Source organism: Hippocampus bargibanti, linkage group LG04 (assembly GCF_051943395.1).
Source record: "Hippocampus bargibanti isolate YZ-2025 linkage group LG04, ASM5194339v1, whole genome shotgun sequence".
In the NCBI taxonomy this organism is placed as follows: Eukaryota; Metazoa; Chordata; class Actinopteri; order Syngnathiformes; family Syngnathidae; genus Hippocampus; species Hippocampus bargibanti.
In genome coordinates, this window is record NC_142737.1 from 23,954,781 (window position 1) to 23,977,324 (window position 22,544).

Sequence of the window (22,544 nt, forward strand, 5' to 3'; positions counted from 1 at the left end):
TCTTCGCGTGCGTGTGTGTATACGATAGTCAGTGTTTGAAATAACGTCATCCACCATCGACACGACGTGGATGACTTCTGCCGGCGCTGTGAGGAGTGTGCGGCCGGCAAGAGACTTCAAGCCCAGTCGCACGCACCACTTGAGGCGTTCAGGAGACCTCCGGGCTGCTCAGGGGACCAGCCGGGGCTGGAGTTTTCACACAGACGGCGGGGTCGGCTGCAGAAAGCCGGTGCACGTCGAAAGCGAGATTGTGACGTGTGGCGCGAGGGGCGGAACTTCCAGGCGGGGGATCCATCGCCTTCCACCAGTCGTGCCAACCAGCGCGAGGCAAAATTGACTCAGAGCCAGGTCGACCGCAGAGACTGACACAAGGGCCACAACAGCTAAGGATGGATGAGTTGCATGTTTGGGGGCTGGGCTAGTCGGGAGAGCATGACGTCACGGAGAGAAGGGAGGACCTGAACGAGAAGTCCGCGAGAGAGCCTGAGAGGATGACTGCGCGTGAGTTGTGGCGTAACAACAACTCCGGTATGATTGTGCTAACTGCAACGTTTGCTTAATAAAAGCCTGACCAGCTGTGCCAACGACTGTGCGCGTCCTTTATCACGCCGAGGGGCATTACAGTACGTTTGGCAATTTGCATACTCGGCACGGCAGCCAATCAGAAGTGTGTTTTTTTGTGCTTCGGACTATACCGTGCCTGTAAAGTGTACTAGAGAGTTTTGAAAGGCGCTTAGAAAGAGGAGTCCACGTGGCTTTTAGTAGACAACGCAACGCAAACATTGCATTGTGCACAATGACAACAAACGACAACTGGAGCAAAATATTCAGCAATGGATATTTACCCTAAATTAAGCAAGGGAGCATTTGTGGTAGGTACGTCCTTAATTAAAAAAAAATCCCTTAAACTCCGCAAAAATGGGGCAGACAACTTTATGGCTGGGCAGGCACCCTTTCAGAGTTGTTTGCCCTGGTGTCCGCAAACTTTTTGTCATGAGTTTCAGACACTGCAATAGTATACGATTACATGCTGATTTGAAAGGTATGTATCGGTGCATGCACGAGTACGTACACGAACACATTGCCTTATCAGCTTGTAATCGCCTACAGTAACCATCGTATCGTAAGAATGGCACACATTTTCCATTATTCAAACGAAATGCCAAACACGTTTTTGTTAGCACTCGGGCCATACACAGGGCTTGGCAGGTGAGGCATCACAATTCAGATTGAAGACGCATAATTGTACAAATGTGCCTTCAACTGAAGCTCACAATATAAAGGCAACACGAAATAAACACCGTACCGCAGAAGGACGTGCGTTTGAGTCCAACTTTGAACTGAACACTGAATAAGTACAAACAAGACATAGTAGTATAATTACTGAACATATACAATTATTAAATGCTTTGGGCACTTCTTCCTACGAAGGATGGATTATTATAGATCTTTGACTGGATTCATTAAATATATTAAGTAATGTATACGATTCGTATTTATTATGTAATCATAAAAATGGACACTGGGTGGTAGTACTGTACACAATAACGGAAATGCATCACTGCGGTAGTGCACTGTAGATCAGAATGTACCCGTATGTCTTTGAAATGTTATGACTGATTAACTCATGGAGATATATAAATAGACAGTATATCCAAGACTCATTTCCTCCCACCATTCGTTTGATTCTCTTCCCATCTTCAAATCCCATCTCAAAACCCACCTATTTAAAAAAATTATGTGTAGCTTTATCTAATTTCTATTTATAATTGTATTTTATTTGATAGTGTCCAGTTTTTTTCTGTGCTGATTGCCTGTGACTGTAGTGTCCTTGAGAGCTTTGTTATATATATATATATATATATATATATATATATATATATATATATATATATATATATATATATATATATATATATATATATATAGACACTTCAACACCTTTTCAATAATTAATATAATTTTAATTAAAAACATTTCTTTAAATAATCTTCTGATATCATTTACACCTTCATCAAAAATGACTACATGCTAGCGTTAGTAGCTGCTGTGGGGTTGACTCCAACAACACTTCTATTAGTTGCTGTGATGACAGGAGGCTTTGAAACAAAATGATAATTTGGTGATGATAATGTGAGAAGTAGGATCTATTAGGCACAAAGTGGGCTTTTTTCATTCCATCTTCATGTCTGCAGCTTGAATTGGAAAGAATTCGTGCACCAGTTGTTTGGATCACAATTGAGCATGGTGCGCTCTGTAAAGGTCACATTCCCCTCAGCATCGATCAGGATAATTGTGTTGGTCCTGGAAGAACAAACAATACGAAATAATGTATGTAAATGTATATACGCAAGAAAAATGGATGGCGATGGGTTTGGACAGAGATGACGCGTGCACCTGCGCCTTAGCACGGGGAATACTTGATATTTGAGGTTAGTAACCAACCTGGTGCCGAAATGAGGACTCCGAACACACACGGCTGACAGGGCCTGGATCAGGGACTTGCTGTAACCCTCACCTTGGCTCTCCTGAGCAGGATCGGGCGAATTTCTGTTCAAAAGACACACAATGCAGATATATTTCTGAAAGGACAACCGACACCACTTTTTTGTTTCCTAACTGACATCAGAAAAACGTTTTATAGCATCTAAAATACCCAAAACACACAGGATGATATTTTTAGTCAAATGGAAAACATCAATAAAAATGACTTAAAGTGTCCAAAAACTACTTTGAACCCGGAAGTGGCCAGTTTCAGAAGGTCCCGCCCCCTTGTTCGTGATGTCACGCCAAGACGTCTTGCCTTGCTCAAGTCCCAGGCAAAGGCAGAGGATGGCGCCAAAGCTCCTTTGGTAATGGGCTAATGTGTGTTTCCTTCTAATTTCGCCATCAACACGAATCAATACGAGTTTTCAGACCAAACAAAGTACCCAAAATGCATTGTGTGTCACTTTCTCGGTCAGGGGCGTTCCAGATGTGACGTCAGGTCAGGCATCGTCATCAACTCGAAAACAAGACTTCCTGAATATTCACTGCGAGTCTTAAAACGTAAAATATAGCTATATGCGGTGGAATCTTTGTAAAATACGCTCAGTAGAAGTCATTTGAAGCGATTTTACAAATTATGGACACAACTTGTCGGGAGGCGTCGGTTGTACTTTAAGGTATGACTCACAGATTTCTTTGGAATAGGCTCCCAACCATTGGATTATATCCTCAAAATCCTCAATAATGACAAAATACTCATTGTGGGGGATTTCAACACTTGGGTTGGGAACAACTATGATATTTGGGAGGGATGTTGTTTGGTCTCCAAATGCTAATGGATTAGGGCTACTGGATTTTGTGCTGAAAAAATCTGCACAAATAATATCATTTTAGAATTAAAGAATAAGTAGAAGGCAACATGGTTGCACCCACGGTCACAGCACAGTTACCACATTGAATACATTATTGTCAAAATAAAAATATCTGACATGAGGGACCTCATGATGTCCTCAGATATCATGAGAGGAGCTGACTGTGTGCATCTGTGGGGGGGGGGGGACTCTTGTAAATGAGCCTCGATGATTTATTGTTAATCTGTGTATGATGAAGTTTATTACAATGTGATCCAAGGCTGATTAAACAACCAATTGTTTATGATACCATTGCTATAAAAACTCTCACTTAGCTGACAGTTTTTGCTGTCACTCCAGCCTTAGACTCAGTTAATGATCTCATATGGACATTCATTTGGATTCAACTACTTAAACCGCTACATTCAAGTACAATTTCAGCTATGGTTAAAATGTTCAGATGTGGTGTGTTGGAATTTGTGAACGGCTGATTTGCACGTACAGATCTTCATTATTGAGTACACCCAGCAGCTCTTGCACAAGTCCATCGCAGGACAGTGACTGGTTGTTGACAATGCTGGTGAAGTGGCGCTTGCCCTGCAGCAGTTTTTTCCATGGAGTGTCCAGAAGCGAGTTACTCAAGCTGTAGATTCCTGTGTAAAATATGCAAAATGGGAAGAAAAAGTGGAGTGCACTGATTACATTACAAAACAGGCAGAGAGGAAGGTAAAAGTAAAAACAGCTCTCTGCACCAGCAGACACAAAACAGACCTGCTTTGAGACGGACAGGCTCAGTACTTCCTCTGTTTCCATAGTAACAGACATGATCTTGTTTGGTTCTACATTGGCAAACACAGAAAAAAAATTGTAATCATACATCTCAAATAGCTAATATACACCTGAACGTGTGCTGTGACAAACAGAGTAGGGTCTCTTATGTTTTCTCATGACAAAAATATGGAAAGCTCATGTTAGAGGAGTTGTCTAATTTGAGAATTCCTCATTTCCTTGAATGGCACGATCACTAAGATCCTTTGTCAGTTAAACTATAAATGAATTCAGGTGAAATTAAAATATAAAAAATTAAGATCACTGCCCAGTATAAATGTTAGTCGAGACACAAATACGGGTGGGTGCAATCCACCGATTTCTACGAGAGATCGGAACCAGGCACAGACAATAGTAAAAATCTGCATATAATTGAAGCATACTGACACACAATGCAGAGGGATATCATCAAGAGGCAACCACATCAACAAACATCACATAGGTAAATAAAACGACTTTATTATACAGTACAGTTTATTTTCTTAATTACAACACAATAGCACATTTATTATACATAAAATAAGGTATATTTTGTGTACTTTTATGGCTCATTTAGTAGAAAATTACGTTTTATGGGCACCTGGGAACGGGTTATTCTCATATTTAATGGTTTCTTATGGGAAATAAATGTTAGGCAGATGAACTTTTTGCCTTACCCACACTTTCTGGGAACCAATTAAGTTCGTAAGCTGAGGTATCACTGTAAAGGTAATACGAATTTTAAAGGCCAAGATACAGTAAAAGATGAAAAAGGATTAACCAGAAAGACTTCCATTTGTCACAAATGGTTAGATTGAATCATGGCACTTTGAAATCTCGGTCTGTCTTAACAAGAGCTGCTACCCCCTGTGAAAAGTGGATATGCAGCAACAGATGAGAATTTGCATGTCGGAACACATCACCGGCATTGCTAGTTTGGTCAGACAATTCAAACAAATTTATCAAAGCTGGCCTTTGAAGGAAAACACAATCCATTTCTGCTGATGAAATCATGACGAAGCAGAGGGGTGTATCTACATTTTGAAGAGTGAACAGCAGAACGTCAAACCCACCAAGGAGAGTCACAGGGAATGAGGAAGGAAGAGCAGAAAACAGGCATTCACTTCTCATTGAGCAAAGTAATCAGCATGGTGGCCTTTAATGACTCTTCAAGATCGAAGTGGAAAAGCAGTTTCTATATCACTATGTGCAGTGTACTTTCCTCGGCTCCTGATATATTTTTTATCTGAACAACACCTGTAATGCAAGTCTGCGCAACGATAAATTATATTTTTTGGGTATTTTCCAAAAACTTTAATGAATTTGTTTGAAGTGATTTTGATTCTGTTATCAGTCTAAATTTGTCTTTGGTCCATGTTGAAGTCAGGTTTGATGTGAAATGACTTGAATCTTACCAGATATTATTTGCAGCCGTAGTCGGCTTGCTTGGTGTGGATCACAGTTCAGATGGACACGTGCTGCACATTGGTGTGATTCTTTTGGTGTCTAAGTGCAAGTCAGTGCAATTTATTATTACAAAGTCATATATGTGTGTGTGTGTGTGTGTGTGTGTGTGTGTGTGTGTGTGTGTGTGTGTGTGTGTGTGCGTGTGCAGGTTGTAATAGCCTTTCGGGTTCCAAAGTGTGTGTATATATCTATCTCAATGAGTAGTGACGAAGCACATTTGAAGGTAAACTTCATTGTCGTAGTTTCCAAGCTGCTCGAATCTGACATAAGATTTACCGATATGACCTGTCAGATCTGACTAATGAAATTACCAAACACATCACAGTGGACCAATGAAACAGTCCTGAGTCTGCCTTCATTGAATATTAATAAGCCATTTATGGTTCCAGTGTGCGCGCGTTTCAAAGTCAAGGCCCGGTGGCCCAATCCGGCCCGCCACATCATTTTTTTCGGCCCGCAAAAGCAAATCAAACTTGTGAAATTCCATGATGCTTGCTAAAATCACAATCTTCTTATTTTCCTTTCGGCTTTTCCCTTCAAGGGGTCGCCACAGCGAATCAGTAACCTCCATCTTCAGAGGTATGATACGCATGTTTGTTTTGGCCAAGCTTTTACGTCGGATGCCCTTCCTGACACAACCCTCTGTTATTTATCCGGGCTTGGGACCGGCACAAGAAGACTTATGTCCCTTTGTGGCTACAGAACAAGCAACTCGCTTAGTAAAAGGCTCCTAAACACAAAATGGTCATCAGCGCAACAACAATCAAAAAAAGCAAAACTATACTCACCATTTGATGACAATGCTCTGATTATTATTATTATTATTATTATTATTATTATTCTTGAGGTCAACAATTGATGTGCAAAGACAAATCCAGCAGACATTTAAACAGCTTCTTTCCCCAAGCCATTAACTCTTTGAACAGTAGCCCAAATGGATTGTATTGGATTGGATATGCCTTTATTAGTCTCACAGTGGAGAAATTTACATTTCACAGCAGCAAAGTGATGAAAGGAAAGTATAGTGCCTATTTGCAATTTTTTTGCTGATGAGACTAGTGCAGCGTGTTCGACCGAAAACAAATTCCTTGTGTGTTCTACATACTTGGTAATAAAGATGATTCTGATCCTGATTGATGGTTTGACAATTTGCGATTTTTAGCCCTCATCGCCACTTGGCCCTGATTTTTTTCAATGGTCATCATGCCGACTAGCGTTTGAAATCCATTCACATCCATGATATACGTTTAAAACGTGACGCACAAAGATGGACGGACGCATCCAGACATTTTTGACGCTGTTAGGTGTACTTGTTGCGCTCTCCACTATGGTAAGGGGGATACCGTGTTGTGGGATTCAGAAAAAAAAACACAAGACAAGCGGTGATGTACGTCTTGACTCAACCGTGGTTTACTTCGAATGCCCATGGGTAATACAAACGTTATGCGCACAACAACTTGCTAAAATCACAATAACAGTCATTATTCTTGACTTCAGATTTGAAAACTAGTTATTCATTAATTTGTTGTGCGCTCTATATGTAATATGTGGAGGGGATTAAACATTCTTCTCATGGCTTCCCCAAATTCATAACTGCCCTCGAGAGGAAACCATAACTACAAAGTGGCCCGCGGCAAAAAATGACTTTGACACCCCTGCTGTAGAGGATGTAGTATGTAGTAGAGCATCAATACACATCTTGAGTTGAATGAATATCGGGAGCTAGTGCCATGAATAAATCTCTACAATCTGACTCCTATCTCTCGTTTCTTTGACTTGTACCATTGCTGACACAGACAACAACTTTGCTGTAGTAAGAGGGAAAGTTTTATTTAACTGGAACTCAGTTGTTCCAGTCAACACAGAGTGTATACAGAAATTCACTCTGACACCCAAACATCACTTTGAGTGGATGTGTGCTTCATTTCAGAGAGCAGTATGTTTAAAATACAGTAAAGTCTCATTATATCGATAGTCCCGCTTATTACGATACTATTTCTATGCACGCACGGAGAAAATTACATGCGCGCAGGGTCGGATATATCGATAGTCCCGGTTATATCGATATTTTTCGGACTCCCTAAAATATCGATATAACGAGACTTTACTGTACATTAAAAAAATGCACATATGGGTCATTTTCATCTGCCAAAATTTCTGATGACTTTAAAGGACAACCGACGCCTCTGACAAGTTGTGTCCATAATTTGTAAAATCGCTTCAAATGACTTCTACTGAGCGTATTTTAATAAGATTCCACCGCATATAGCTATATTTTACGTTTTAAGACTCGCTCTGAATATTCAGGAAGTCTTGTTTTTGAATTGGTGACGAGTCCGTACGTGACGTCATGAAAGGACCTCCCCCTGACCGAGAAAGGACACACAATACATTTTGCGGTACTTTGTTTGGTCTGAAAACTTCGTGTTGATCCGTGTTGATGGCGAAATTAGAAGGAAAACACATAACGCGATGGTGAATCGTTGTGTGTTGCACCAAGACAACTACAGTAAAGTCTCGTTATATCGATATTCAAGGGAGGCCGAAAAAATATCGATACAACCGGGACTATCGATATATCCGACCCTGTTTGCATGTAATTTTCTCCGTGCGTGCATAGAAATAGTATCGATATAACCGGGACTATCGATATATCCGATATCGATATAACGAGACTTTACTGTATTTGATATTCGCTGACACAAATTCCCAGGAGACAAATCAGCCCATTTCCACGGAGCTTTGTCGCCACCTTCTGCATTTTTTGCGGGCTACATTTCTGTCCAGATGCCTCTTCAGAACTATTTGAATGATATTCATAACTGGATGAGTAACAAGAAAGAATCTTCTCCGAATCTGACGCCATTGTTTTGATTCTCGAGCAAGGTAAGACGTCTTGTCGTGACACCACGAACAAGGGGGCGGGACCTTCTGAAACTGGCAACTTTCGGGTTCAATTTGAAGTAGTTTTTAGAAACTTTAAGTAATTTTTATTGGTGTTTTGCATTTGACTAAAAATATCATCCTGCATGTTTTGGGTATTTTAGATGCTATAAAACGTTTTTCAGTCAGTCAGTTAGGAAACAAAAAAGTGGTGTCGGTTGTCCTTTAAATTTGTACTAGCTCAGTCTGGCCAGCATTTCAAAGTAGGTGGTAGGGCCTATAGACCTTGAAGTCGACAAAATGTATGTTTGCTGACATCTGTGGGATTCAAGTGAGTATGTGGATGACACCATGGCTTCATTAAGGATTTGCATGTGTGAGATAGTTTTGGACATGGAAGTAAAATGTATCTGTTTACCCTCTCTGGAAAGTAATACCTATGTGAGTGTACTAAGCACATCATTAAAAATATAGAATTTGCTTCCAAGAACGGAAATCAATTTAAAACCTGCACTTTAATAACAGTTCAATTCATCCAGCACTCAAACTTACTTGAACTCTGCTGTGAGAAGATTGAAACCATTATACAGATGACTTTCAGCAGAGACCTTCTTCAGGTAGGCATAGCAGTCCAAGTCCTTGTCAACAAGGTAGTTGGAAACAAGGGAACCTGAGGTATGATAATGACAGACTAATTGTATGACAGTACTGTACTCTAAAAATTAGACATGCACACTGAACAAAAGGAGGAGCTAAGAAGAAAAAAGAAAAGAGGAAATTTAAAAAAGCAAATAAAATAACACCACCTCTTCCTTGCACATCTGGGTTGGGCCGTCCTTCCAGGTAGTTTGTGATTGCAGCTAGCTTCCCGTTCTTGGTGATCCCCAGCCATGATCCTCCTTCTTTACCAATTTCCAGGTCTAGACCTGATTATGGGATATTAATCGGAGAATCTACCTTAAAAAATCAACATTTTTTACATTAAAAATACCAAAGCTTGGTGGTGTCATCATCAAATTACTTTGTATGCATTCATATGTTCCGAAATTAATTTATTTTGGCTTCAGTTATAAACACAGCTGATTTGCATTAAAAAGCTAAATGAAACAGGAAAAACGCAAACATTTAGTTTGAGATAATTGAATGCACATTATCTTTGATCCTCCGGGCACAACCCTTTTGTACATCCCTCAATGTACAATGAAAATGGAATATTCGATTGACAAGTGACACAATATTAATCTTGCAATCACGAAAAATGTATTTCAATCAATACATTTGTTTTTGCCATGTCACTTTGACTGACTTCACACAGGGCAAAGGAAATGTCATCTAAGTGTACTGCATCTGCTGGTGATCAATAAAGTCAGCCCACTTCCACTCACCGTTACCAGTGGTTAGCAAAGTATTTTACTTATCCCAAGGTGGACAGAAAGCTAGTCCAATCCCCCCTGGGAGCCATATCTCACTTCTGGTCTCATCGTGCTACAGTACATCTCTTTCAGGACCCCCCCCCCCCCCCCCCCCAGTCCCACAGATAAGGCAGTGACATTTATTGCTGTCACATTGCATTAAAGCAGATATCAATTAAGGACCCTCAGCTGTAGTCCTGACCCGTCGATAATAAAGGGGACAAGGATGCAATCTCTGAATTTCCCCTAGAAGAAAAAGGATGATTGATTTCTCCTTCTATAGGCCATTGTGCGTATTGAACATTAGTCAATTAAATATACTTTACTGCAGAAGGGGACATCTTGTAACAGATAGAAGAGTTAGATTCTGGGATGCTAGACAGACTAGTCCTTCATTATTAAAATCTACTTAGCATTGAATAAAGTTGCAATCAAGGAAAGGTCAAAAAGCATATTTTTTTGTACACTGACTAACATTCAATGTGGTGACAGAGCCACCAGACTGACTTTGCTTTTGGAATGCCGGTCGTTGACTAAAAGAACAAACAGACTGTCTAACATTGTCAGTGGACCTTGGTTGAGACAATTACTCATCAGGGAACATATACACATTTGTCGAGTTCTCTTTTCCGACAGTCCAATCTACCTTCACGACTGTGCTCTCCGACTGAAAATGACTGGTCAATATTCAGGGTTGACTTGAACAGGTTCATCAGTCCACCGTGGAATGTTAAGTAATTTCACTCGTCAAAGAAGATAGGTAAATCTATTGAAAATTCACAAATAAAGTGTGGCAATTAAAAGCTGCAGGGTTCATAGTGGCAAAAACGTTGGGAAATGTGTTCACTTTTAGAGCCGTAATTGCAATATTTTTCCTCAAGGTTAGCATCCCATTAAAATCTCAAATCTGGCAGCTAACACGCACACACACATGCACACACACAAGCAGATCCAAATAACTTGCGTCCTGGTCCTGCCTCTGTGTCTGCAGGCATTTAATGAATTGCTAAAATCCACGTTGTCTCATGCGTGTGACCCAGTGGCCCAGTGGTATCCAAGTGATTGAGCTATATCTTTGAGTTGGTTCAAATTCAGTGTGTGACTTACCACTGAGAATGTCACTATTGGTTCCCCAAAAGTCTGCGGGCTTCGATGGCCGGTTGTAGAACTCATCTCGGTTTGCAGCCAAAATTAGCCTTGTCAAAGAGTGGTCGTCTGATTAGTGTTTTTCTTGATTCGGGCATCATTTGTGTACATTTCTTGAGTGAATTTACAAGTGCATCCAATCAACTTTGAACATGTGTCTTGGTATAAGAGGAACAAAGTCTATTAAATGAGGGCTTTATATATATATATATATATATATATATACAGTAAAGTCTCGTTATATCGATATTCAAGGGAGTCCGAAAAAATATCGATATAACCGGGACTATCGATATATCCGACCCTGTTTGCATGTTATTTTCTCCGTGCGTGCATAGAAATAGTATCGATATAACCGGGACTATCGATATATCCGATATCGATATAACGAGACTTTACTGTGTGTGTGTGTGTGTGTGTGTGTGTGTGTGTGTGTGTGTGTGTATATATATATATATATATATATATATATATATATATATATATATATATATATATATATATATATATATATATATATATATATATATATATATATATATATATATATATCAGCCACAATTGAGATCAGCCCCAACTGACCTGATAGATATCAACTTCTGCGCGGCAAAGGCTGATTTTAATAGTGTGGTTGCGCTGCACTATGTGAGCCTTTGCTATTCTCATTATGCCACACAAATTTTCAAAAGTTATCAGTCGCAGGGGGGAAGGCATGTTTGGTCAGAGATGAACACTGAGATTGCTCTTTGTATCACTGGAAAAGTGGGGTCTTTTTTCCTCTTATTCGACAAAGTAGAAATACAATCACATCAGAGAATCCATTTCAACAAATGCTTTGGCCAATCAATTACCTCATTCAGCTTATTTTTATCATCCTGTGCTGTGACTATAAATTGCACCGTTTCTCATTTTGAACAACCTTATGGATGTATTCATGTTTAGTTTTGATTTTTTTTAAATGTTCATTTGCTTCTTAATGATCACAGGTGTAAAAATCAGTCTGGCTAACTAGTATTCAGTCAGTCAATATCAGGGAAATTGAGTAAACTTGTATTTGTTTTTCTTTTATCACAGTTAACAATCAAGCCATTTGTAAGAATTGCAAATCAATATTGTTGTAAATACTTTTCTATATATAGCATGACTGTAACTGAATGAGGACACACTATGTTTCACCTTTCCTCGGGTTGATGTCTGAGTCAGTGCACAAACACCTCTGATCTGATCTCCTTAGGCAGGGTCAGAACACCAAAGACAAGGACAGAGATGGACTTTTTCCAGGTAGGACATAGGCTCTCAGCGTTTGGGGGATTTAAATAAAGCCCGGCTTCAAATCACACCCTAACTCGTACAGATGGCTCATTGTGCACTAGTGCACAATATCTGCATTGCTCACTGAAAGGTCACACTTACTTTCTCCTTACATCTGTACTAACAAAAGTGTCGACAGTAAAGAAAGTGAGAGATATAAACGGTCGAACATTTGTCATGCAATTTCCTATTGTGTCTGATTGTTAAAATAGTGTGTGCACACACGCACACATACATAAATAATAAATTGGCAGTAAACCAAGTGTCCTGTGGCAAAGAGACATCTAGTCTCTTTTCCCCTCCATATTTGCAAGAACAAATGGAAACGGGCGTGTTACGTGTTCATCTTGCGCATTCTCACGAGATTCACAAAAATATATATATCGATGAAAGCCAAGTTATAGACACCGATGCCATTCATGACACTGCATCTCAAAAATAAAATTCTGAAAAGCTAAACCGAAGCAACTTAATATACTCACAATAAAAATGGAGACCACTTTAAGTTTGGCTGTACTGCTACATGAATTTTATAATTCATTCTTATTTTCAACTGTTTATTCAGTTTTTTTTCCTCAAAATGTTCTCTAGCTCGACAACATATTTGTTCCCGCCTCTATGCTTCTTCTTCTTCTTTTCCTTTCGGCTTTTCCCTTCAAGGGGCGCCACAGCGAATCAGTAACCTCTATCTTCAGAGGTATGATACGCATGTTTGTTTTGGCCAAGCTTTTACGTCGGATGCCCTTCCTGACACAACCCTTTGTATTTATCCGGGCTTGGGACCGGCACAAGAAGACTTATGTCCCTTTGTCCCCCCCCTCTGAAACACTAAAGTTGCACTTTACAGGATATTTCGCTTATTTTTTTCCCTTATTACAATTATTTCACTTCATTCACCCTTTTGAACTGTACTTTTTGTGACAATAATGTAAATTGGGAGTTTGGTATAGCACGGTCACATCATTTACGACGGCATGCATAACATGCCTCCATTGCATCCTTTTACTTAACTCTAGTTTCCGTGTTTTGACATGATATGGCTTTTCAGCCTGTGTAATATTCCTCGCAAGTTAACCCGAGTGCTTCAGAAATGTTGGGAATCAATTGTCGACTTTTCACTGTTGTTATAGCAGCCTCCATTCGCAAAATTAAAGTCATGACAGCATTTGTTCATACGCTGCATTACAGTTATCTGTCAGCAGTGAGCAACGGTGGCCACTTTCAAAATAAAGCACCCAAATTGATGCACAAATGCAAGTGGTTTGTATTTTTTTTAAACTAAAAATAATTATTTGGCTGTTACGAATTCATGAGAATGAAAACAGAATCGTCCCAAGAAGTGTTCTGAAGTTGACATAATATAACATCAAATAAATCCATATCAATAGAGTTGATGGTAACTCTCTATCAATGATTAAAATGTCACCCGATAAAAAATTCAATAAATAAATAATCTGAGCTATCCCGCAACCACATCAAGTCTAATGTACACTAGGCCACGCCGCGTATCCAACCATGGTACTGCATTTCAGATTTGATGTACCATTACAAAACATTTTGCCTTTGAAATATGACATTTTGACTTTCTGGTTAGCTTTATTTATTTTTGAATGCATTTTAGTCATTCAGCAACCACAACACATCTCAGATACAGCAAAATTTCAGAACATTTTTTGGGTTGTTTTTGTTTAATTGTCCCTGGAAGAATTCATCCTTGCCTGACTGCTGAGAAATTATTTAAAATCCAAACTACTGTGCATGCCTTACTTGCAGTGCTTTTATTTTGAAGGTGGACAATGCCACTCGCTGGCGGCAGATTACCATAATGCACAGTACTCAAAATCACTGTGGCGTCTAATTTGACTTCAATTTTGTGAGTGGAGGATGGCCTAGCCACAGGTACTTTTCTCACTGGCCTTTCAAAGTGTGCAACTTGTGCAAGCCAGTTAGTTGCCTGGTTGATGTTGCATGGAGTGAAATGAAGTGCTGCTGACTATCTGAAGTCTTGAAATGCTCTAACATGTAAGGTGCGCAATGGCTTGCCTGTGCGGGTTTTCTCTGGATACTCCAGTTTCCTGCCACATTCCAAAAACATGCAGGAGAGGTTAATCAACCATTCCAAATTGTCCTTTGATGTGATTGTGAAGGTCAATGGTTGTGTGCCTTGCGATTGGCTGGTAGCCAGTTTGGGGTATACCCTGCCTACTGCCCGAAGATGGTTGGGACAGGCTCCAGCACGTCCGTGACCCTTAAGAGGATAAAGCGATTCGGATAATGGATTGATTGATGTGTTCTTTCTTACTTCACAATTGGCACAAATAAAACGCTTAGTTCTAATCTAATGGGGGAAAACTCATGGTTCAATGCCCCCCCCACCCCCCCACCCCAAAAAAATATATATATCAAATTGTATTTTAGATTTCGGAGTAACAGATGAAGTAGATATTATAGTTGTTGTGTCGCTTATATTTCAGTTGCCATATCAGTCTCCCAGTCCTGATTGGTGCTTGTTTCATGGGGTGGATTTAGTATTCAGCATCATCGGGTATTAGATACCGGGGATCTGCCAGGTTAATAACTTTTCTTTCAAAAAAGAAGTCACACTCTCCTGAAAATGATGTTCTCCAAATGTAAAATGAATGTCTTCACAAGTCAAAATCAATTGGAGCCCCTGCCCCAAATGTGTTCACTTGGTATTATTGGATGTTCAATGCCACTTTTATGAAGACTGAGAGAAATATTCACTTCTTTAGTTGTCACTGATACCAAGGATTGATACCACTAGTATTTTTGATAGAGCATTTGTTTTAATTAAAACAATGGCAGATCAGACTATATAGTACATACAGATATCCACATTTTTTTCTTTGCCTTGATCTTTTTCCACGAGATAATGAAATAAACTTTTCTATGGAAAACATAATACAATGGCTGGGCAACTTATTTCTAAAGAAGAGAGTGAAGTGCAGAGAAATTAATTGAATTGAATTGAATAGGGTATCAAGTAACATTTAGAAATACATTTAAACACACTACCGTTTAACCGAGAACACAAGTTTTGTCATGATGTTCTGTCGCAATTCAAATGAGGCGTCTGTTTGAACATTGGGAGGTTCACACATAATGATCCAAATCATTTTGGGCTCATTTGAATAGAATAATGAGAAAGAAAGTTGGATCCTTGAAAAGACAACACGGACCTAATCTGAATGTTCAGAATGGTCCCAGATCGCGACCACCGCTGTTTGTGAGCCTCTTTCTGGTTATTTTGCACTTTCATTTACACAAAACACTGGTGCAATTTAGCTAGATGCAAATGCTAACATCAACGCCTGTGATCTACATTCTGTCATTTTAATGATTGGCACGCTTTTACTTTGTAACAAAAGCACATGTGCTGCAAATGTCGTGTTAAGTAGCAGCCCAGCTCAGCTCTGCAACATTGGCAGCGTTGATATTGAAGGCATTGCATGTGCATTAAACTGAATCACAACTTTTTCATTTATCCGCCTGTTTTCATGAAGCTTTTTTTCTTGTCACGGCCAAAGCATGTGCTATTAAAAGGGATTGTTTTTTTTCTACTTTGGGTGTTTGTGCCACTCATGAACATGAAAAGCGAAAATACTATACACATATGAGTTTCAATGTCAGCGAAACCCCGGGCGATATTTATAGAGTATCCTTATCTACAATAATGAGAGTTGAACCCATTTAATTCCCAGAATGATTAGCATGGCGTGATACACTTAAATTATGAATTTATGAGGATATTAATCCATGTCATATATGTCCATTTGTGTTATAAGTGGTTGAATTGAATTCTTAAACATGCCGTGACTTTAGGTTTTGTGTAAAATAATGTCATCTGGTTCAACTCCTACAAAGGATTAATAGAAATCTTACGAATAAAATAAAGTATTCCTTTATTTCCTGTTCATTAAACAGCCACAAGTATTGACAGCCATCGCAAGTCACAATACATTAAGGCTGGGTGTCAGCTCAATAACAATACTAGTACAATATTAGTACTCACCCATCGCTAATTTGAACTATTGTGTAGTGAAATTGGCATCAAGCTACATCCACATCCAAGTCAGCGCTTCCGTATAAGGAGTAATCGTAAAAAAAATAAAAAAGGTATAAATATAATTATTGTGATGGAGCTTTATTTCTCCAGATTTTGGCGCACCGCCGAAAGTCCGTGTTCCCTTAGCATTTCCCAATTTTGCTGAATGATTCATCTCATTGCACGCCTGTGGTCTGATGTGCCCAAAGATGTGAGACTATAATACATACATAAAATAAAACTGGAAAATTACCTGTAGGCATTTTTTGATGCAGGCCGGGGGTCGAATTTGATGAAAATGATACACATGGATTTGGATGGATTACACATGGGTTGTACTTGTACCTTCAATGGCTGGTCATGTTTAGATGAAAGAAAACATCAACGGCAACAACTACAAGAACAAACACAGAAACATTTGTTTAGGGCAGGGGTCGGGAACCTTTTTGACTAAGAGAGCCATAAAATGGAACTGTATAGTGTCACTTTGCAGTTTTTTTTTTTTTTTGACGACGATACTAGTGCAGCGTGTTCTACCGGAAACAAATTCCTTGTGTGTTCTACATACTTGGCAATAAAGATGATTCTGATTCTGATAAAAGTAAAATATTTAGAAATGTTTTTCAGCGAGAGCCACACGCATGCGCGCGCGCACATACAAACGCTCGCGTGCGCGCGCACATAAAAACGCTCGCGTGCACGCGCGCACACACTCGCACGCGCGGCCACTTTTCAACAAAATATCAGAATGTATTATTTAAAATAACTTTGTGATAGTACTCACCGTTAACATGGATGGTTTTGCGTTCCTCGTCTTTGGTAAAAATCCAGGAAAACGATCGGAATGAAATTCAATTTGCCGGTCCAGAGGCGAAGTTACTGCTAGCTAGCCTGCACACGGCTCATAAGCTTCCACAATTGCTATCTGCAATCTACTTCTCGCAGAAGTATGTTGATGCTAACATTAACATCGGGCTTGTTAAAATGTCACTGACATTCGACTTTTCATCGATGGTATTGTTTCATTGCAAATTGGAATCAGAACATTTTCTCTCCTCTAATGCTCCGGTGCATTGACGCTGAAGTGCACAAGTTGGGCTCATTTAAAGGGGCGTTTACCTGTTTCAACATGACGGCCACTATCATCCAATCAACATGGCGCTTTCGGCCATTCTCGATCAGTGTCATCCAATCAAAATTGCGCTTTCCACAAACTGCAGCCCCAACGGGAATGAACGGCCAAAACAACGACAATATGTATTATAATATGTAATATTTATCGGCGAGCCATATGCAATCATCAAAAGAGCCATATATGGCTCGCGAGCCATAGGTTCCCGACCCCTGGTTTAGGGTATGGTTGGGCATAAAATTTTGGTCTGTGCCAATTAAGTAATAGAATGTTAAACTTGAAAATGCCAATATGTAATTGCTTCAAATAATTAAGGATATTATGTGCATTTATGTAAGTGGGATTGCAGAGCCCACGAATCACAACGTTCATTTCAACTAATGAACTTTAAGTTTGAAGACAGATTGCACATGCTGTGAAATTGCTAACAATTTATTTACAATAGCCAACATTACATTCAAGGATTCCAACGGTGTGGTTCGACAATTAAAACCCCGATTCCAATGAAGTTGGGCGTTGTGTTAAACATAAATCAAATTCGACATGTGTTTGTCAACAACAAATACAGCAATTCAAGAATATACAAAAACACTCAACTAGTTGAACAACCTTTCCTATATAGTTAACGGGCTGTCCGTGTGTTTAAAACTGAATCACAATGAAAGTTTGCTTAAATATCACTTTCGATAAGAAAGTACAGAAGCATTCGAATGAGCGGTGGCAATACTCTGCGAATAAATTCACTTTTTGGCCTCAAGAACCACACAGGATGCGTGTCTGGGATTATGTATGGAAAAAAATGTTAAATGTTAAATAGTAGAAATGTAATGAGTACTAGGTTACGTATATTTAATGGTTTTATTTTATTTTATTTTATTTTGAACATACAACGGCGCCAGCTAACGTCTACAACTCTTGGGTCAATTACGAAATATTATTTAGTAAATCGAATGTACAAAAGAAGTATACGACTCACCTATGAAAGCCTCCAGTCACTGTGGAAATTTCATCTACAGTACTGTACTACTAATGCTGCTTCTCGAATGCCGATGGCAGGTTAATGTAGCATTCGTAGTAGTGGCCTCGATTTAACAACTGCACTGTCCCTCTCGGGTCGAGTTTGGCGGGATCTGCTGCTTTTTAACGTCATAACGCTTGCCCACACTTCCTATTTAAGACCAAAACGACCGTGCCCGAGGTTAATAAAAACTACTACAACTGTCAACTGTGAAGATCAATAATTTGTATCCCATTACCAATCATACATTGGTTAACTTTCCAGTTTAATATTTTGTCGTGCTATTTAGTTACAGCAAAACGAGCGCACCCTTCACTTCCTGCTCAGGACTTCAATGACGCTGATTAGCCAGTTTAAGTTCAGCCTCAGTTGTCAATCAAGTCAACCAGGACGAAGTACATTTACGCTTCCTGTTATTTTCAAAATATATTTTTAATGAAGAGTTCTGAGTATGTGGAAGTGTGGAATTGTGATGAGAAATAGAAATTATGGTCTATTGAACAGCGGTATTACAATTAATATACTATACAAGCAAAGCCCCGAGATATCTGATGTTGTTCCTGGGATCTGTTGCAACCACTCGTCTAGTTTGGGGGTCACTGCCCCGAGTGCTCCGACCACCACAGGCACGACTGTCACCTTTACCATCCAGGCTCTCTCCAGCTCCTCTCTGAGCCCTTGATATTTCTCGAGTTTCTCATGTTCCTTCTTTCTGTTTCCATCACTCGGGACTGCTACATCCACGACAACGGCTTTCCTCTGCCCTTTATCTTAGTGGTTGGTTGGCCATTACCATCTGGTCTGTATCTGGAAGTCCCACAGGATCTTTGCTCGGTCATTCTCTACCACCTTGGGAGGTGTTTCTCATTTTGACCTTAGGGTTTCCAGTCCATACGCCGCACAGATATTTCGGTAGGCTGTGCCAGCCACCTGGTTATGGCGCTCTATGTAGGCAGATGTCACTCGGCCAGGCTCAGACGTCGCCCAGCTAAACAAGGTCTGCGTCAGGTGTTGGGGGAACCAGAGCACCTTGATAAAAAAATGGGCCACTGGCACAAAGTGGAGATGGGCGAAATGCGATAAAATGTCTCTGTTGGAATGTTCCTACTCAAGCAACCCTCGTCAGACGGATTACATGCAGTGATTGTTGGCTGAATGGTTACTTCGAAACCAACAGTCACAGTTGACCACAAAACAACTACAGCTTTTAAGCTCAGTGTTCCAACATTCGCAAATGGCAATTGCTATCACAACTTGAGATTGATGAGGTACAACACAAATTCCATGGTAAAGGGCCCGGAGCTGCCAGATTGGTTAGACCAGATTTTGTGAGGCAAGACCCAATGAACACAAATGATGAGATCGAGAGGCCAGCTCCAATGAATGAAATTCTGACAACCTGTGCACAGTCTGTATTGATTACAAGAAAGCCTGTGACTCAATTCCACACACATGGATCACTGAATGCTTGGAGTTGTATAAGGTCAACAACCTTTGTTGAAACTCCATGACGATGTAAAAAACCACACTTGAAGCCAATGGCAAGCCACTTATGCAAGTGTCCATCAAATGTCGCATATACCAAAGTGATGCACTCTCCCCACTGCTGTTCTGCATCCAACTGAGCCCTCCCAGTCATTACCAAGACAGGCAATGGCTACCGCCTCAAAACGGAGCGACAATCACACACACACACACACACACACACACACACACACACACACACACACACACACACACACACACACACACGCACACGCACACGCACACGCACACACACACACACACACACACACACACGTATGCGCACGCACACGCACACACACGCACATTGTCTGGCAGTCCATCGAAGTCGAAGATGACATAGCGTCCATTCTTGTGGGGTATTGGACAGTGGTTATTGTCGCTGGCGGCGATGCCACTGTATAGGTGACTATGAAGCCCGATTCTGGAGCCACAAATCCTGCCACATTCAGGACATGTGAGGCCCGGACCGGACTGCCGGAGCAGTACTGGAGCAGCACAAAGGTGTCTTTGCTGGTGCCGCACGATCCTCCTCTGGGTGCGATTGTCTTCAAGTTGTGTCACCCCTTTGTGGCATAAGGAATGCCAGAGTGGCCTGTTAGAGTCTGTTTAAGCTAGTCTTTGTATCCCAGCTTAGGACCACCAGGCTTCCTATTCGCTGAAAAGAGTTGTCCATAAAGCACCTGTCAAGGCAAGTGGCAGCTAGGCATCCGGATGACATGTCCAACCCACCGGAGTTGCCTCTTTGCTAGTATAGCCTCGATACTGGTAAAGGCAGTGCGTTGAAGGATGTCAGTGTGTGGGACACGATCCTGCCAGGGGATGCCAAGGATCCGTTGGAGGCACCTGATGTGGAAGGCATCAAGGCGTCTCACATGGCGTCGATAGATGGCTTCTGAGCCATATAGCAGCGTGGACACACACACGGCTTGGTAGACTGCGACTTTTGTTGGAGTTCTTAAGTGGTTGTTTTCGAACACAAGAGTACGCAATCTGCCAAAAGCTTTGGAGGCTTGATTGATGCGGGCCTGGACGTCATCATCAATTAGACAGGAGGGTGTTAGAATGCTGCCGAGGTAGCTGAATTGTTGGACAACCTTGAGGGGTGTGCCACTGAGGGTGAACACTGGTGGTGGAGAACTCTCTTTTGCCATGACCTCCGTTTTGGTTACATTGATCACGAGACCGAGTGTTCGGTAGATGGAGGACATGGTATTAAGGGCATGTTGCATGGCAGCTGGGCTGTGGGTCAGCAGAGCACAATCATCTGCATACTGTAACTCGTGAATGTCACCGATCAGGGTCTTGGTCTTGGCCTATAGGCGTCTGATGTTAAACAGGCTACCATCCAGGCAGAATTGAAATTGTACGCCGCCACCTTCCTGGATGGACTTATGGAAGAGGAGCGTAGCTGCCATCAGGAACAGGTTGAATATAGCAGGAGCCAGTACACAGCCCTGCTTCACCCCGACTTCCACAGGGAAAGGGGAAGATTGCTGGCCACCAACAAGTACAGTTGCTTGCATGCCACTGTGGAACTGTTTAAGGATGCTGAGAAATTTGGAGGGGACGCCAAATTTCTGCAGTATGGTCCAGAGAATGTCACGGTTAACTGTGTCAAATGCCTTGGTAAGGTCGATGAAGGTGATATAGAGGTCCTTGTTTTGTTCCCTGCATTTCTCCTGAACTTGGCGCGCAGCGAAGATCTTGTCCAGAGTGCTTCGATCTTTTCTAAAACCGCATTGTGTCTCTGGGGGGATGTCTTCAGTAATGTGCGATGTAAGACGGAACAGCACTACTTTTGCAAGAATCTTGCCAGCAACAGAAAGCAGGGAGATGGTGGTGAGATGGTAGAGTTGCCGTGTCAGGAGGTAACCGCCGCTCTTGAAAACCTCAGCTGGAAGGCCATCAGGGCCAGGGCTTTTTTTTGTTTTTGAGGCTCCGGATTGCAGAGAGGACCTCTGTGAACTGAGGAGGTTCATCAAGGGAGAGAACTGATGGAAGCTCTGGGAGGGAGTCAAGGACAGATAGGTCTGAAGGGTTTACTTGGTTGAGCAGGGAGTCAAAGTGATCTGCCCAGGGCTCAAGTATTAGCTGTTTGTCCTTCAGTAGTACAGAACCGTCTGCAGATCTAACTGGAACAATGTGTTGTCTTTGTGGGCCATGCAGGGATTTTACAGCATCATATAAGGCGTGTGTGTTGTTGTCTGCATGCCTCTGGATTTCTTGGGCCTTGCTGAGCCACCACTTGTTTTCCATAATCCTCAGCTGATTCTGTGTTTCACCATGGATGGCCTTGTAGTGAGAGAGGAGAAGTGGAGAGTGAGGTTTGGAGAGAAGTGTGGCATGGGCTTTGCGCTTGGCTTCCAGAAGCTCCTGTATGGCAGCTGAGTTGTTATCGAACCAGTCTTGGTGAGGTTTCTGAGTAAAGCTGAAGATC

General features: G+C 41.0%; 1 protein-coding gene across 3 annotated transcripts; it reads right to left on the reverse strand.

Annotated features, from left to right (window-relative positions):
* Positions 1–1,935: 1,935 nt before the first annotated feature.
* tango2 (transport and golgi organization 2 homolog (Drosophila)) lies at positions 1,936–18,851 on the reverse strand. Of its 3 annotated transcripts, XM_088994802.1 has the most exons (9): positions 18,539–18,847; positions 16,684–16,824; positions 11,015–11,103; positions 9,302–9,421; positions 9,048–9,165; positions 4,110–4,177; positions 3,841–3,991; positions 2,446–2,550; positions 1,937–2,304 (listed from the first exon to the last, which is right to left on the reverse strand). In XM_088994802.1, exons 2-9 carry the CDS (start codon positions 16,758–16,760, stop codon positions 2,184–2,186), a joined length of 849 nt encoding a protein of 282 aa, XP_088850928.1. In that variant the 5' UTR covers positions 16,761–16,824; positions 18,539–18,847; the 3' UTR covers positions 1,937–2,183. The 3 variants fall into 3 exon arrangements, with proteins under 3 accessions (XP_088850929.1, XP_088850931.1, XP_088850928.1); XM_088994803.1 differs by lacking the exon at positions 11,015–11,103 and having other exon boundaries at positions 1,936–2,304; positions 18,539–18,851; XM_088994805.1 differs by lacking the exon at positions 18,539–18,847 and having other exon boundaries at positions 1,936–2,304; positions 16,684–16,754.
* Positions 18,852–22,544: the final 3,693 nt, after the last annotated feature.

What these genes read in the sequence shown, in the direction of transcription:
- tango2 (XM_088994802.1), bottom strand. Translation starts at nt 16,760, where the DNA reads ATGTGTAATCCATCCAAATCCATGTGTATCATTTTCATCAAATTCGAC. An exon ending in CAATAGTGACATTCTCAGTG is followed by an intron (nt 9,422 to 11,014) that starts GTAAGTCACACA and finishes TCCCATAATCAG; the next exon opens with GTCTAGACCTGGAAATTGGT. An exon ending in GCCTGTCCGTCTCAAAGCAG is followed by an intron (nt 3,992 to 4,109) that starts GTCTGTTTTGTG and finishes TATTTTACACAG; the next exon opens with GAATCTACAGCTTGAGTAAC.